Source organism: Erinaceus europaeus, chromosome 8, assembly GCF_950295315.1.
Source record: "Erinaceus europaeus chromosome 8, mEriEur2.1, whole genome shotgun sequence".
NCBI lineage: Eukaryota > Metazoa > Chordata > Mammalia > Eulipotyphla > Erinaceidae > Erinaceus > Erinaceus europaeus.
Window position 1 is genome coordinate 52,994,370 of NC_080169.1, and position 16,983 is coordinate 53,011,352.

Genomic DNA, 16,983 nt, shown 5'->3' on the forward strand with positions numbered 1-16,983 from the left:
CTCTGTCTATTTCACTCTCTTTCCCATCTCAATTTCTCTCTGTCTCTATGCAATAACAAAAGTAAATTGGAAGTCTGACGGTAGCACATGCGGTTAAGCTTATGTGGTATGAAGTGCAAGGACCGGAGTGAGGATCCCTGTTCGAGCAACCCAGCTCTCCATCTGCAGGGAAGTGAAGCAGGCAGTGAAGCAGGTCTTCAGGTGTCTGTCTTTCTCTCCTGCTGTCTTCCCCTCCTATCTCCATTTCTCTCTGTCCTATCCAAGGATGACAACATCAATAACAATAACAATAAAAACAAGGGCAACAAAAAGGAAATAAATATTTTAAAAAATAAATAAAAATAATAATTTTTTTCAAAGTTCTTCATGTTATAAATATATATTGATTGATTTTTCTGTGAGACAAACATAGATCAGCCAGAGCATAGACTCTGGCATATGTGAGCCAGAGATTGAAACTGGGGCCTTACACATACAAGTCCTAGGCTTTACCCACCAAGTTACCTTCCTGGTCATGAGGATTGTTTCTTTTGTTTTATACAGAAGGCTAATCGCAAATTCTTTTAAATAGAAATATTTCTCACACATTATACACATATATAAACATTTGCATTTTAGATAGTAATCAATTGTGTATGTATAATTATAATCATATGGTGATAATATAATTATCTTGTACTATATTTTTCCTCTGAAATTCTACCTGTGACTACAGAAAAAAAAACCAAACTTTTGTTTGACATCACTAGGGCTTCATCACTCTAGACTGACTTTTAGTGGGAGAAGAGGAGAGAGATAAGGAGAGAGAGGGAAGGCAATAACATAGAGGCATCTTCTGTTGTTGTAGGGGCCAAGTTCAAACCATCTAGATGAGAAATTTTGCCTGCCCCCAAAGTTAATATTTTATTTATTAGTTAAACAAATACTAAGTGCTAATGTGTGATAAGCTATACTATAAATATTCGAGGACAGAGCAGAGAAAAATACAGAAAAAATTCTTCTCACAAGTAACTTGTATTCTAATGAGGCAAATATACAATAAGCAAGATGAAAAAAGGGAAACTACTTTTTATAATACTGTGATAATGTTAAAGAGAAAAATGAATTAGGGAAGATTAAGAGTACATAGTGTCAAGAGAAATTTCTCAATTATTAAGAAGATGGTCAGAAACAGATGATTAGGAGGCAATACTGCTTGAGTGAAGACCTAAAGGAAATGAGACATTTGTTTTTTTAAGACTAAACTGTTGTAGGAAATAGCAAGTGCAAAAGGGATCAGTGAGTCAGAATGAAAGCAAGAAACCAAGTGAATGTAGAAGAATGACCTCAATAACCTCAATTCTGGCCTTCCTCTGACTGAATCAGCAAACACTGGAGGCTTTGGCGTCACTATCTGTCATATGGTTTAACAGTTTGAGGCTAGACGATAGAATGCATGAATGAAAGCAAGAAGGAAGCAGTTTCAATAATCAAGGTGAGACAGGAAATTAAACAGTATTAGGAGTGGACGTGGAGATAGGAAATGACATGCTAAATACATTCTGAAAGTAGAGACATTAAATTTTCTGAGAGAACAGGTGTAGAATGAAAAATAAAGGGGAAAGTCAAGTTAACTCTTTGGACTGTACAACAAGAAGAAAATGTGAGTTCATGAGACTAGGAACATTACTTGTTAGAAGTTCATTTGAATGGGTAATCTACAGTTTACAGAGATGTCAGTGTTTAAGGCAAAGTCAGGAAAATGGATGATAATATTCAAGCTAAGTAAGGAAAGAAGAAAACTCATACATTCTTAAGTGAAAGAGATGGGAAAAAGACTAAGTTTGTTGTAATAAAGATTAAATGAGATGATGTCAACTAGTAACTTTTAGACATTTACAGTACAGGCATTATGCTGGACAAGTATGTGAAATTACTTTATCTACGTATCTGTGATTTATACTCTGTATCAATTTTTCTTTTAATTTCAGATAGAGACAGATGGGAAACCAAGAGAGAATGAGAAACACCACAGCACTATTTCACCATTCATAAAACTTCCCCTGTTCATAGTGCTTCCACATGAACTAGGGGCCCCAGTCCAGGTCTTTGGACAAGATGAAGTGTACACTCTTTCCTGCTGAGCTATTTTCATATCCTTCTATTTTCTACTTGGGTCACTAAAATGAGAGTAGGATAATACACATCCATTTAATAAATATTTATTGACTAACTACTATAAGACACTTTTTTGACTGCTTTTCTCTTACTGGGCTTACGTATCATCACAGAATATATCATTGTTTTCAGTTGAGATTTTTTCTTCTATATAAAGAATAGATTGTATTTTTTATCCCTCCATTAGACATGTCTGTCACACATTTTTATCATTTTTAGATTTTTGAATGATGTTGTCTTTCATATGGTTATTCTTATTATATATCAGCTTATTCCTAAGGTCCAGGTGACTTACATACCCTCAAATAGTTTCTGTAACAACTTATCTTCTTTTTCAGAGCAGTTATATTTTTGTTTGTTTCCATTAAACTAGCTGAATGTGAAGAGACACTTAGTAATAGTAAGTAGTACGTTCATTCTATAGCTTCTTATGAGTTGCTACTTTCCAAGGCCTCTTCTTATCCCTGGGATATGATTATGAAAAGACACATAAGTTTCCTGCTTTCACAGAGCTTTTTTAAAAGAAAAGGGATCAGGCAAACAAAATAAAATGAATAAACACAAACACTTCTAGCATTACATGTCATAAAGATATTTTGTGTGTCTACAATATGGAGTAACAATATATAGACTGATTAGTAGTGCCTATGGGACAAAGACTCAACTGCCTTGAAGACCCACACTGTGATGTGATGATAAATAAATAAATAAAGATAATTTCATGCAGGCAGAAGAGAAAATCAGAGAGAATTCATCACAGAGAGGAGTTCTGTTGAACTAGAAGGATAAAAAATAATGTAACTTGCGTATAGTAAGATCAAAGGTGAGAGGCATTACAAGATTAGTTAAAAAGATAGTAGTCTGCTCAAACACAGCTTTGCAACTATGGTGAGGAATAAAGTGAGGGTTTTAATTTTATTTTAAGTGAATATGGTATTATTCATGGTCTGATGTGTTAAAAATACTCTGCTGTGTGGGAGTTGAATGAAGAATATAAATAAATTATGTTGTGGCTGTAAATATACAGAGATTTGTAAAATTAAAAATATTACATAAAGATATAATTGACAGGATATTGAATATATTGGCTGATGAAGAGGTGAAGTGTCAAGAACAATTTCAAAGTGGATTATTGAAGGTATATAACCAGCTTTCAGTTTAGAATACTCAATGTTGATGAACAGAAGATATAGAAGTAGAGATGCTAAGGAGTTATAAGAATTTGAAATTCAGAGGTAACATCAAGACTATACCCACAATATATGCATTGTTAAATACTGATAGACTCAATTTCAAATCAATTTTTTTTTATGTCGTTGTTGTTAGATATGACAGACAGAAATGGAGAGAGGAGGGGAAACAGAGAGGAGGAGAGAAAGACAGACACCTGCAGACCTGCTTCACCGCCTGTGAAGAGCCGGGGACTCAAACCGGGATCCTTCCAAAGGTCCCTGCACTTTGTACCAACTCCCGATTTTTTTTTTATCACGAGTGAGAGGCAGAGTGACAGAAAGAGAAAGACAGAGAAGGTAAGACACATGCAGCACTGATCATGAAGCTTCTTCCCCTCTTCAGGTGGGGACTAGAAACTTGCACCCAGGTCCTCATCCGTGGCAGGTAACATATGCACTCTATTGGTGCATCATCACTCAGCCCCAATTTTATTTTATTTTACTGAAAGATATATAGATATAGATAGATATAGATACAGACACACACACATATGGAGAGAGGGGAAGAGAAAGAGATGAGCCAAAGTCAAATCAATTTTTCTCTCAGCTAAAAGTCAATAAAAGAAAAAAAAAAAAGTCCCAGGAAATGTGTACCCCTTTCAGAATACTCTATGGTCTTTTCTGGTCCCTTAAATGTCAAGTGGTCATTCCTTAGGATTCAAGATATTAAGTTTCCCACAAAAGAAGTTAGAATAAGTGAACATTATGAGGGTGTATGACACGTTAGTAATAAATAAGAAATATGGGATCAGTGCTATAGAGCAAAATGACAATATTTTCACAAGAAAGGTTATCTTTATACTTGAAAGGTTAAGGCCTATTATTTTCTGCTAAATATAACCTGGAAAATAAGGACTTCAGTAATTAACTCTCTCAATCTTTTAATCTGATTATCAAATTTGGCAGATGTTTCCCTTAGAGCATTATGGCAATGTATTTTAATTGTAGCTGTTTGTTTGCTCTTAATTATAAACTTTATGTTTGAATAAAAAGGAAATTTGAGATAATGCTTTGCAGGTAGTGAACCAGTGTCATGAGATCAGGTTCCATAAAATGAGCTTGACTTTGGTCTCCACTAATATGGAACAGAAGAGTATGTGAATAGTGAGCAAGCTAGACCAGGGCATCAGGATTTAAAATATCTGTGCCAGATCTATAGATTGATGCAAGTCACATATCTATATGAAGTTTCAGCTTTTTCATTTGCACAGTGGGGGAGAATAAAGGTGCTCCTTTAAGTAGTTGTTGTGAGAACATTTAGTGGGCTAGTGAATACAAAGCACACTGAGAACTCTCAATAATTATTACATCTATTATTGCAGTCATTGCTATCAAAATTTTCACATATTGGACAGGATTTATAGAAAAAAATTTGACCCTTTAGCTCTGCTTGTATGTGCTTCTATTCTCTTATTTTCAGTAACTCAGTAATACAGGTTAGAATTCTGGGTAGGGGGTCAGGCCGTGGCGCACCTATAAGTACTTACAATACAGTGCACAAGTACCCAGGTTCAAGCCCTGGTCCCCACCTGCAGGGGGAAAGCTTCACAAGTAGTGAATACCTATAAGTGCTTACAATACAGTGTGCAAGTACCCAGGTTCAAGCCCCTGGTCCCCACCTGCAGGGGGAAAGCTTTACAAGTGGTGAATCAGGGCTGCAGGTATCTCTCTGTCTCTCTCCATCTCTATCCCTCCCTTCAATTTCTCTCTGTCTCTATCCAATAATAAATAAATAACATTTAAAAAATAAAGTAAAAAAAAAGAATTCTGGGTAGGTGATGAAGTTAATTGTGTCTAACAGAGCTTATATAAAATGGTACAAAATGATACCAGAGGTTGGCACACCTAGCTGAATGCACATGTCACCATGCTCAAGGATCCAGGTTCAAACTTCTAGTTGCCACCTGCAGGGGGAAAGCTTTATGAGTGGTGATACAGTACTGTGGATCTCTCTCTCTCTCTCTCTTTTTATATATCTCCCCCCCCTTAATTCCTCTCTGTCTCTGTACAATAAATAAATAAAATGTCTAAATAAAGAAAAAATGAAATAATACAAAATGTATCCAGAATTTCCCAGACATAGATAAGTGTGTCCCAAACAAACCATACAAAGCTAAATATGTCAAAACTTAAGCAAGATGAAAGAGTCCAAACCCTAAGTAGGCATGACAGTGGAGGGGACACTGTCCATTCAAACAAAGAAAGTTTTGGTTGTTTATTTTTGTTTTTGAGATTTTATTTTCCAGAAGAAGATAATGCGTTGCCAAAGCTGGAGCTTCAAAAAGAACCAACTAAAGCAAATAGCTAATTAAAGAATGAGTGACTTTGTTCCATAAGATCAGAAAATACAATGTTGGTATGTTTGTATGAATTTGTTTTCATTTCAAATTAATCTCTTGCTTAAACATTGTTTATTTTCTCTCTACGATGCCATAGAACCTAGCATACATTGTCAACATTGTACTTAGACTATTTAAAAAAATATTTTTTTAAATTTATTTTAGTGGGGGAGTACTGCTCAGCTCTGGTTAATGGTAGTGTTGGAGATTGAACCTAGGATCTCAGAGCTTCAGGCCTGAAAGTCTTTTACATAACCATTATGCTAACTCCCCAGCCCATATTAACACTACTCTGTTTCAATTGTGTTAATGTAGTTTTCATCTATCTACCCTATTATGTTGTGGAATCCTTAGTATATTTCTTTATCTTTATACCCCAAACGTTTGGCATATTTAAAACATTTATTCTATGTATGTATGTATTTATTTATTTATTTATATTTGTTATCTCAAAGACCTCACAACTTTGGACTGACATTTTTTGGGGAGGGGGTGCATGGGGAGAGATGAGAGAGAGGGAGAAGAGAGACCACAGCACCAAAATATTCTCCAAAGTGGTGGGGACAGACTGAAACACATATGACAAAACAGGTGTAATACCCCAAAGAGCTACTTTGCCATCCCTTATCTGTTTAATTTTTAAATAGCTGAATAAAAAAAAAATGACAACAGCTAAAAGAGACACACACTATGTACTGTCATATCTCCTTCTACCTAAGGAAAATAAGAATGGAAAATATGGGATATAGGATAGTGAACAGGAAAGACATAGGATAAGTTTTATTCTCTTATGGGGCACCATCTTATTGTATACTACTCACAAATACACTGTCAGACAGAGGTTACATTAGAGTAAGCATTTTCTACATGGTCCAACTCACTAGAAAAATGCCTAGTTGATGATGGAGTTGACTAAACTTTAACAGAACCCTTGAGACCCACTGGTATCTCAGAAGTGATTAACTGCCTTTCTTAGCAGATGTGTAAACTTCTCATTAGTGCCAGCTGGACTCATTTCAGGTTTTATTTTGACAGGATTTAGACTAACCAGCAGTAAGAACTGTCTTTGTGTATTAAGGAATTACCAGTGTAACTCTTTAAATGTTACGTTAAATATTATGATAATGAATACAAAGCACAATGAGCATTCTCAAAAAATACTTTATCCATGATTATAGTCATTCCTATCAAGATTTCCACACGGTACACAGAAAGAGGGATTTTCCCATCTCCAAATCATTGAGTTCAATCAATTCTTCTTATTCATTCATGAGCTAGACATGCCACCTTTCTCTAAGGAGTCTTAAAGAGAGGATGACCATCTGTCTCAATATTTCCCTAAAATTCAGTCACCTATAGTCTATGGGGTTCTCAGAGGATGAAACATCATGTACAAGATCAAGGGGCTAATGTCTTTCAAATCAACTTCATATTGTTTTGTAATGGGGCCTAGTGGTATGATAGAAAAATAAAAGGAAGGAGAAGAAAACACAAACAGAAGTATGACACACAGTGAGGTGTTCCTACACTCCACAGTGCTTATGTGTTTTAATTCTGGAGTTGTGTACTATATTAACATCTTGGTACAGTGGAAATAGTTCAGATGTGGGAATGGGAGAATACAGACTTGAGTATGAAGAATGTGCCTTCTAGTCTCAGCTCTGCCAACAGCTATGGTAGGTAAACATTCTTACACATGTTATCTTACTCTGTGTCTATTTATAGCTCTGTAATATGAAAATCCTGGAATAGATGGTGTTTATCATTCCTTTTGACATTCAAACTGCTAGAACACCATGCCTTACTTTAAAGATTTCCAGATTATTTTGAGCCTGTCTTTAGCCAGTCACTAAATTTCTCAGTATAGTAATGACAAATACATCTAAAGGACTGTTCTCCCCAACACCCTCCCAGCCTTGTGCTTCCTGTTGACTTTGGAGAAAAGAATTCTTTCCTTTAACCTGTGGTAACTGTTTGACCTGGACTCTAGTTTAAAGAGACTGAAGTACAATGCCATAGCAACAGAGGCTGATTTGGAGGTTATGTTCCTCCCTCCACATGTTCCTGAGGATAAATTCAGTTGTTTAAACTTGTATGAAAATAGGATACTCCTTATATCGGAACATACTTTTCTTGTAGACATAAATACACTCAAGCGTTTTGCAATTAAGAATAGTGGTTTCCTTCCTGATTATCTGATTTGACAATCTCAAATTCCAAACTACCTTATTGATTGTTCTTCCAAGCTCCTGCTCAGTGAATTACAGTGGAACAGTGTTAAAATCCATGTTCAACGTAGAACAAAGAAAGGGAGAAAGCAAATATTGCTAGAGTAACCCTGATATGAATTTCAGCCTTGAGCTATCGACTCTATATTACAGAGGGGTGAAAAAACTTCTTTTGTTTTCTTCTCCCTTCTCCTCTATTTGTTACAGAGCAGACCTGAGAACTTTGAGTACTCTGCTCTGGCTGAGAGGTCTTTGAATCTCATTTCCCCAGAAAAGATAAATCATTAAGTGATGTCTGATTATGAGATGCCTTATTAGCTAAAGAAGTGGCCTTTGCACTCAGAAATAGAAAAAACAACTAATGAGAGCAAATTCAAAAGTTTCAGTATGACAAAGTCAATTCATATTGCTGTATTCTGATTCTGATTGTCAGTTCACTGTAAAACTTTGTCACCAAGGTGCTTAGTGGAAATCATCACTTGGAATGATGGGGATAGATTCTGTACCTATGTGTGAGCAGCTAAAACACTGGCCTTTGATGACCTAGGCATTCCTTTTCATCCTCATAACAAATTGGCAAGGTACAGTTAGTTATATACAGTTTTGCATCAGGAAACCGAGGCTCAGAAAGTTTAACTAGTTTATCCCAATGAGCAAGGGGGGAAAAACATCAGCTCTTCCCTGACTCCTGACTAATTTTCTATAGTCTAATTCATTTTCATAAAATAATCTACCATAACACAAAATATTTCTCTTTTTATATGAAGCAAAAGACAATAAAAAGTTACATAACTGAGAACAAAGAATAGAAATGACAATAGTTAACTCTGAATGACAAGTTTGACTCAGCTTATCAGTTCTCAAATTTTATTTTAATTCACTTGGGAGATATATTTGATCATATTTAGGAGAGTAGAAATAGGTTAACTTTAAAGGTAAATTAACTATTTTCCTGAACATAATCCTGGCAGAACCACTGGTAAAATAATCCTACCCTAATAATATTTAGAAGGTAACAAGAGAATCTAATCCAATTTTCCTATAAAGGTACCTTTCCAAAACCAGGTTGGAGTGCTAAAGCCAGCTCACACTGGCTCTTGAGAGCTTATTGGATCCATAGATTTCCAGTTTTGTATTCAGTTGTGTCAAGTGATAACTTGAAATTGATCATAGTTGTCCTAGGGAGACGGTATAGTCATTTTTCACTAGACTTTCATGCCTGAAACCCAGCCAAAACTGAGTAATGTTCAGTGTTCTCCCTACTCCACTCTCTCCCTTCCTTTCAGACTTTATTACTAAAATAAACAAAATATTTTTAAAAAGAAATTAACTTGTGGAAATATTGACACCATGGAAATCAGTATATTATACAAACCAATAGTCCCATGTTTGTTTGTTTGTTTTGTTTTGTTTTTCCATCCTGGGAGAGGGGATTGTTAAACACTTATCTTTAGAATTCCATCTGTTCTTAAGCTCAAAAAAACTGGTAATGTGACAAGACCAAGACCAGACTAGGTTTTTAAAAATTATTATTATTATTATTAAGAATATGATTTCAATTGTGGCATCGGGATAATTGAAAATGGATACAAAGTGGTATAGCATACAAAATATCCCAGATTACTAATATACCAGCAATATAGTGTTTCTCAGAAACTTGGGTGAGAACTTTTGTGAACTCAATCCACTATTCTCAGAAGCCCAGAAATAATTATTCTCTTGAGAATGTAAGAAAAGAAAAAGGAGGAAGATGGGGAAACACATCCATCAAGAGATTCCATTAAAGTGTTCTCCAAAAATATCTTCAACATTTCATGTAAACAACAACAAAAAATTCCTCCATAGTTTGATATAAATAAGAACAACTCTCAGGTTTTAGTTGTACAAATAAAAATAGTCTGAAGTTAATGTTTGAAAGAGTAATGGATGTTAACAGAGGCACTGTCATTACAAAGAGGAGAATAACAGGTAGCTTGATGAATAGTCTATACACTTTATCATGCACAAGGGTCTGTTTCAAGCACAGTGTCACTACAGGGGAACACCATGCAGAGTGGAAGTTTTGTGAGTGGTGGAGCAGTGCTGTGGTATCTCTCCTCTGTTCCCAGTCTGTCTCTCATGCTCTAGCTAAAAATAAAATGTGTGGGAAAGAACTTATCAGGTCAAGTTTTAAGATTCTCAGGGCCAATGCAATTTAGAATTTCATGTCTAGATTAAAAAAAACAAACAAGCAAAGCTACAATTCATACATGTGACTGGTGGGCTATAAAATAATATATAGTTATCTGGCAAAACTCTTAGACAGTTTTCTAATATTTACAAACAGATCATTACCCAAGGACTAGAGAGATGGCTCATTGGGTATATTGCATACTTTGCCATGTGTGCTACCCAAGTTTGAGCCTCATACTACATAGGTTGGAGTGCCAACGGCCTTGGAAAACTCTGGTACTAAGATCTTCCTCTCTTTTCTATCTGAATGAAGTAGCCTAGGAACAATAAAACGGTGCATGCACATGGATCCAATTCAACAAAAAGATAAACAAACAAACAAAATATTACCCAAAAGGAATAAAAAATGTACATATAAGGCATCTTTACTTAACATCACCTCAAATTAGAAACAACATAAGTGTTAGGATAGTTAAGGTGTATTCATACTTTGGAAGATTACTTGGCAATTTAAAGAAATGCACACTGTACAATTACAAGATTTCTTCTAAAAGTAGTGGAACAATAGAAGTACAAAACATGCAACCTTTATGACTCCATCTTCATGCTATTCAAATTCAGGCAAATTAATTTGGGGGGGGTCAGAAAACTGACCACCTCTAGATGGGGAACTTACATTTCCAATATAGTAAAAGAATGTCTGCAATGAGCCTGGATTACTCTCAGCCCTTTTAAGACGCGGATTTTGGTTTCAAGGAGATACTGCTCATTGGAAAGTTGTGCAATCTCTCCTGGGGCATTTCCCTTTAGCTGTTCTACTTAAATTCCCATCATTGATACAGACGCACCCCCGCCTGGTCAAAAGAGAAAGTTTGGGGAGGAACGTTCAAATTGGCTGGAAATTATTTCCTTGCCTCTACACACACTCCCCTATTCCAGGCCAGGGGTCACAACCCTGAAAGTGAATCAGTCTGCTTTCCAGATCTCGAGGCAATGCTCCGCCCTGCCCTGCCCTATCAGGGTTGGGAGGACACTCCAACCACATAAAGAGCACAGTCTAGCCCTGGGATCTATAGGCCACTTGGAAGCTGAGCGCTGTGCATCCTTTTAGCTCTGAAGCCTCCTCAGGACCCCTCGGGCTTCTGGAACCCAGACACCATGGATCCCACTTGCACTCTCAGACTTTTGCTTCTCCCGCTTCTACTAATGCAAAATGAGGCTGGCGCAGCTGCTCTGACAAGTGCAGGTATACTTCTACCCTGGCTCTTCCTGCCGGGCTTCCTCTGCGGAGGGTTGCAAGGGGCGTGCCCAGGGCCATCCAATCTCCCCCTACACCCTTCTTCAGTCCACCTAGCTTCAGATTCCTGCCACTCTTCTTAAGAGACCCTAAGCTCTAGTTAATGCTTTCCCTCCCTGCCTGGAAGGTATGGGGCAAAATTCCCTAGGAAGCTTCCCTTCCCCCACTCCACTCCCCAGAAGTCCTGGCTTATTTTTCTTCTTTGAGTCTCCCTCCTTCTGTCTGCTTTAACAGGAAACAATGCGGAGATCTGCCTCTTACCCCAGGATATTGGGCTGTGCCGGGCCCTAATCCCCAGATATTACTACGATAGATATGCACAGAGATGCCTTGAGTTCATGTATGGGGGCTGCGAGGGCAACGCTAACAACTTTGAAACTTTGGAGGACTGCAAGAAGGCTTGCTGGAGGATAGAGAGTAAGTGTTTCCTTGCACACTGGCAACTGTTGCACTGCTCCTTGGACTGCTGTGCTGGTAGTAATTTAAATGAATTCTCCAGATTCCATTTTCTTATTTAGGCTTTTTTCAAGTCTGAAACCAGACTGCTGGTTTTCAGTTTCCTGAAAGTCATCACAAGTTTAGAATCACTAGCAACAAACTTTCTCCTAACTAGCGTTTAGTGCCTTTGGGGAATAATAAATTCTTTATTATTTCCCCATAGGGCACAATAATGTAAAGGCATAGTATGTAAGGTAAAGACAGTATAAGTACTTTTCTGTATTTGTCATATGTTCTCTGTGACTTGTATGCCTTCTTGAGAACATCATTTTTTTATATTGATTACTTCTCATCTGAAATGATTTTAATGGATTTTATTACTTAATGTATGATTTAGCTAAGTGTCAATCTTACTTTCATGTCCTGATACCTAAGTAAAACTTAGTTTAGTATAGGGATTTACTGGAAGTTCACAATACTGTTTTCTATTATATTTATTGCATCTACTAAAGCTTGTTAACTGCACATAGAACTTTGCCATTTAAGGTACTCAGCCCAGAGCAACTCAGTATTACTGTCCAAAGCTTTGGTTGACTTCATATGTAGAAATAATCAAAGACCCTAGAGGACAATCTTTCCACTGAAGCTGGAAGTCTTTCCATAACTAAACAGACTTTATATACACTGCTTTTGAAAGAGTCAAGTGGGGTAATGGATGTTTGGGGACTATGGTAACCCAGAATTGCTCCCAGCCCCAGTAGAACCTGAAAAATGCAGCAAATCTTTAAAAGTAATACAAATGCAGCAAATCTTTCAAAGTAATTAGCCACTTTAAAAGTGGCTAATTTTTTACAGGGCATTTCTTTTTATTTATTTTGTTTTTTTGAACCAGAGCACTGCTCAGCTCTGTCTTATGATGGTGTGGGGATTGAATTTGGGATTTTGGAGCCTCTGGCATAACCATTGTGCTATCTTCACCCCCCCCACCACCACCACCAAAATGGCTAAGTTTTGAATAACATTTTTTCCTCCTTTTCCTAGAAGTTCCCAAAATTTGCCGGTTGGAAGTTAATGAAGAAAAATGTGGGAAGTCCAAAGAAGAGTATTACTTCAATCTAAGTTCAATGGCATGTGAAAAATTTCTCTCTGAAGGCTGTCAGAGCAATAATAACCGGTTTCCAGATGAAGCTACTTGTAAAAACTTTTGTGCACCAAAGAAAGGTAAATACTATTTTATGGTGTTTCTACTCATTGCTGAATTAAAAACTTTGAACTAGAAAACAACAACAATTTGACATTGTAGTAATATGTTTCGCATATACCATTTTTATACAATTGCCCTGTAGCAGAGAATTATCTCCATTTATACTAGGGTAGTACAAGAAGTACTAACTAGGAGGGGTTCACTTGCCAAGTTTTCAGGGCTAGAGAGTGAGAAAGTCATCACTCAAGTTTTTGATTCCTCTTTTCCATGGTCTCTTTTGATCTATTTCTCACATTCTCGGTTCAGACATAAAAATCAAGCTATTCATCAATAAATGCCATGACCTTCTGCTTGCAAGGAATTAGTTGTATATATGAGATAATAGGATATATACAAACTTAAGATGATAAAATTTGAAAATTAATTTCTAAAATTTTTTGTTAGATTTCTGAACCCTTTAGTAACTGCAAATTGCAGTACAGAGTTTCTCGTTCCTCTTTTCTTTTTTTCATCTTCCACATTTCATACCTAAATTTCCTATTTCAAGTCCTTGTAATGATGTTACTTCAGTAATATTTTGTTTTTAGAGAGAGATGGACAACATTAACATTTTTCTAAGACACAGTAGAGTCACATATTCCATAGATAAATAAATTCAATAAGCAAGGAAAACTTGGCAGAGACTCAACAGAGAGCACGATAGCTATACTGTGCTGAATATAAAAAACCTTGAATTGATGAACAGATGATTATTATTGATGTTCTCTTAAGTGACTACCTGAGAATTCAGTATATGTAGCCTTGATGAGAGTACTAGAAGGGTAGTTGATAAAAATAATTAAAACTACCACTATAAGAAAGTTTATCAATATGTATCATGTATTACATGAAACTGAGTCCACTTTACCTGTTTGGTGGGTTTTGCTTCTTTCTTTCTCTCTTTCTTGCTTTCTTTCTTTCTTTCTTTCTTTCTCTCTTTTTTTCTTAAAAGATTTACTTTATGCGGACAGAGAGACAGAAATAGAGAGACAGAGAGAAACTACAGCAACTGTTCTGGCACATATGATACCAAGTCTCTAACACTGGGCCTCAAGCATACAAGTTCTGAGCTCTACTTGCTAAGTCACCACTCCTTTCACAGGAGATTTAATTTCTTTACGTATGCAAATGGCACAAACACATGGCTATGGAAGAAATTCTGCCCAGTTTATAAGAATCAACTTACCATGAATACAGCATCTAAGCCTTCTTGAAGTTTGAGAGGAGCACTTTAAACAGTGAGACTTGGATTCAGAATAAAGCTTTCATGGGCTAGATTTTCTTCAGTTACTTCACTAATCACCAAAGCTTAATAAATCTAGCATTATAGCACTCCTAACTTTATTTTCTTTTCCAAAAAGGTCCATCATTTTGCTACAGTCCGAAAGATGAGGGACAGTGCTCTGCTAAGTTAACTCGCTATTATTATAATTCAAGAGACAAAGTCTGCGAGTCCTTTACCTACACTGGCTGTGGAGGAAATAACAATAATTTTGTTGACATGAAGGACTGCAGGCGTGTTTGTGCAAAAGGTACTGATTATTTCTTGTTTCATTCTTAGACTAAATATACAAACATTTTACTAGAAAAAAATAGTTGTATTTATTTCTATATTTTGTTATCACTAGGGCTACACCTCTTCTTATTAGTTTATTCAGATACGGAGCTAGAGAGAGACAGACACCACTACCCTAAAGTTTCCTTCACTGTAGTGGGGACCAGGATCAAACCTGTGTTGTGTACATGACAAAGCAAGCACACCATCCAAGTGAGTCATCTTGCCATCCTGAAAAATTACATTAAAAATTTTCTATTTATGTATTTATTTTGGTTATAGACAGAAACTGATAGGGAAAGGAATGGTGTATGTGTGTGGGGGGGGGGGGGAGGGGGAGACAGAGACTGACCAACCATGAAGCTTCCCCTTTGCAGCTGAGGATCAAAAAGTAGAACCTAGGTCCTTGTGTGCACTGTAATATGTGTGCTTTTCCAAGTGCTCCACCACCCAGCCCTGTGAAATTATATGTTTATGCATTCATTTTATTAATAGCATATTGCCATTTCTACACTATTTCTACATAGTTAATTTTCACTAACCAATTTTTTCAAAATGCTTGTAGTATTTAACTACAATCTACAGTAACTGCCTCCCTGTGTTTTAAGGTAAGGCATTATAAATGGAATCAACAGTGACTAAAACTAACTTTTAAATTATTAAGATAAAATTTTAAGCATATTGGAAATGATTTTTAGTGAATCTGGTCACTGAAAGTACATGACATTTATTTCTAATTTCCTTTATATAGCCTCAAAGAAGGGAAAAATTAGGAAGATGCCAAGAGGTATACTTGTCAATAGAAGAGAAACCTACAAGAAGAAAATTTAACCATTTTTTGTATTCTGTTCTGTGAAAACTATTGCCATTATGGTCACATATGAAGATAATATGGTAGCATGAATAAACAAATTGCTAGTCATATTTTTATTCACCAGTTTTTATTGCTACAAGTTACTTTCAAAATGTACATATTTTCATATATGTCTAACTGCTATTCAAATGTGAATCTGTTATTTTAAACATAACTCTTCACCTGTACTTTTATGAAGTTGAATTTGTGTATAGACGATATTAAAAGAAAATATGGCTTGCCCATTTTATAGGGTTGCTCTTCCTGATTCCAGAAGATGAGAACAGCCAGAAATCACAGGAAAACAAAAATCATTGATTTTTAACAAATATGATAATAAAAATATCAGCAAATATATTTCATATTATATTAAAATTGGACTGTATTTTAGAGTGAAGGAGTCAAAGTTACAAATTTACTAGCACTCTAAAATATATTGCACCTGTTATTATGTTATTAACTTATTATAGCACTTATTCCCATTTTTACTGTAATTAAATAGAATGTCCTGATCACCAACTCAATGTAGGGGAGGGGATCCCCACAAGAAATAACAAGTGCAAGGAGTATGGAAATTTAACTCACTTTTTTTCTACTTAATTGAGGGAGTTGATGTTTTATAATACAGTTGTTGACACATGGGCACAACTTCTCATGTTTCCATGATAGGTGTCTGAAAAACACTCAACTCACTTTTTATTTTATTGTATTTATTTATTTTTATTTTCTCTAGTATTATCTAGAAGCTTGGTACCTGTATGATAACTACTGACTCCAGCAGCCACTTTAATTTATTTTATCCTATTTGCTTCTTTTCTTTTCCTTTCCCTCCCTTCCCCTTCCCTTACTTTTTCTTTTTTCTTTTACTTTCCTTTCTTTAATAAGACAGACAGAAATTGATAAGGGAAGGGGAAAGAGAAAGGGAGAGAGACAGAGAGGCACTTGCAGCACTACTTTGCCACTCACTAAACTTTCCCACTGCAGGTGGGGACTAGAAGTTTGGTACAGGCTCCTTTCCTTGCACATGATGATGAGTGCCAACACTAGCCTCTCCTTAGTTCACTTTTGGCACTCTTTATCCTGAGGCAGCACTGGACTCCATGAGGACTCTGTTCCACAAGATGGCTCCCCTCACTTAGATTGCAAATGTCATAAGCTCATGTTATTTGTGCTCCTGAAAAAGTACCTATAAATCAGAGGGTCATTACACCCCTTCTATAGGTTCTAGTATTCTGACAGAGCATTCACTCAATACAGGAAACCCATTTACATATAAATTACTAATTTGTTGTACAAGGATATAACTGAGGAAGAGCCAATTAGAATAGATGCATAGACTAGGGATGAGGAAAAGAAGCAGCACTTCTGCCCACAGAAAGCATGCCTACTTCCTATTAATTCTAATCTAGATATTCTCTAAATGTATGTTTTTGATGGAGTCTGTATGACATAGGCATGATTGGTTAACT

At 36.2% G+C, this 16,983-nt stretch overlaps 2 protein-coding genes across 4 annotated transcripts in view; one reads left to right on the forward strand and one right to left on the reverse strand.

The window, feature by feature from the left end:
• Positions 1 to 16,983, reverse strand: part of GNGT1 (G protein subunit gamma transducin 1) — a 148,047-nt gene that overhangs the window by 10,253 nt on the left and 120,811 nt on the right. The window contains exon 1 of one of the 3 annotated variants that reach the window (XM_007522496.3): positions 13,975 to 14,122. The exons of 1 other annotated variant lie outside the window; for it this stretch is intronic. Coding sequence is in view for 1 of the 2 variants with exons in the window: in XM_060196223.1 (XP_060052206.1) it covers positions 10,805 to 10,806 (2 nt within the window). In the remaining variant the exon portion in view is untranslated. Of the gene's footprint in view, positions 1 to 10,804; positions 10,878 to 13,974; positions 14,123 to 16,983 lie in introns of those variants that run through there. One more of the 3 variants, XM_060196223.1, reaches the window with a different exon arrangement.
• TFPI2 (tissue factor pathway inhibitor 2) lies at positions 11,125 to 15,764 on the forward strand. Its single transcript, XM_007522515.3, has 5 exons — positions 11,125 to 11,374; positions 11,660 to 11,842; positions 12,905 to 13,084; positions 14,468 to 14,638; positions 15,413 to 15,764. Exons 1-5 carry the CDS (start codon positions 11,287 to 11,289, stop codon positions 15,490 to 15,492), a joined length of 702 nt encoding a protein of 233 aa, XP_007522577.1. The 5' UTR covers positions 11,125 to 11,286; the 3' UTR covers positions 15,493 to 15,764.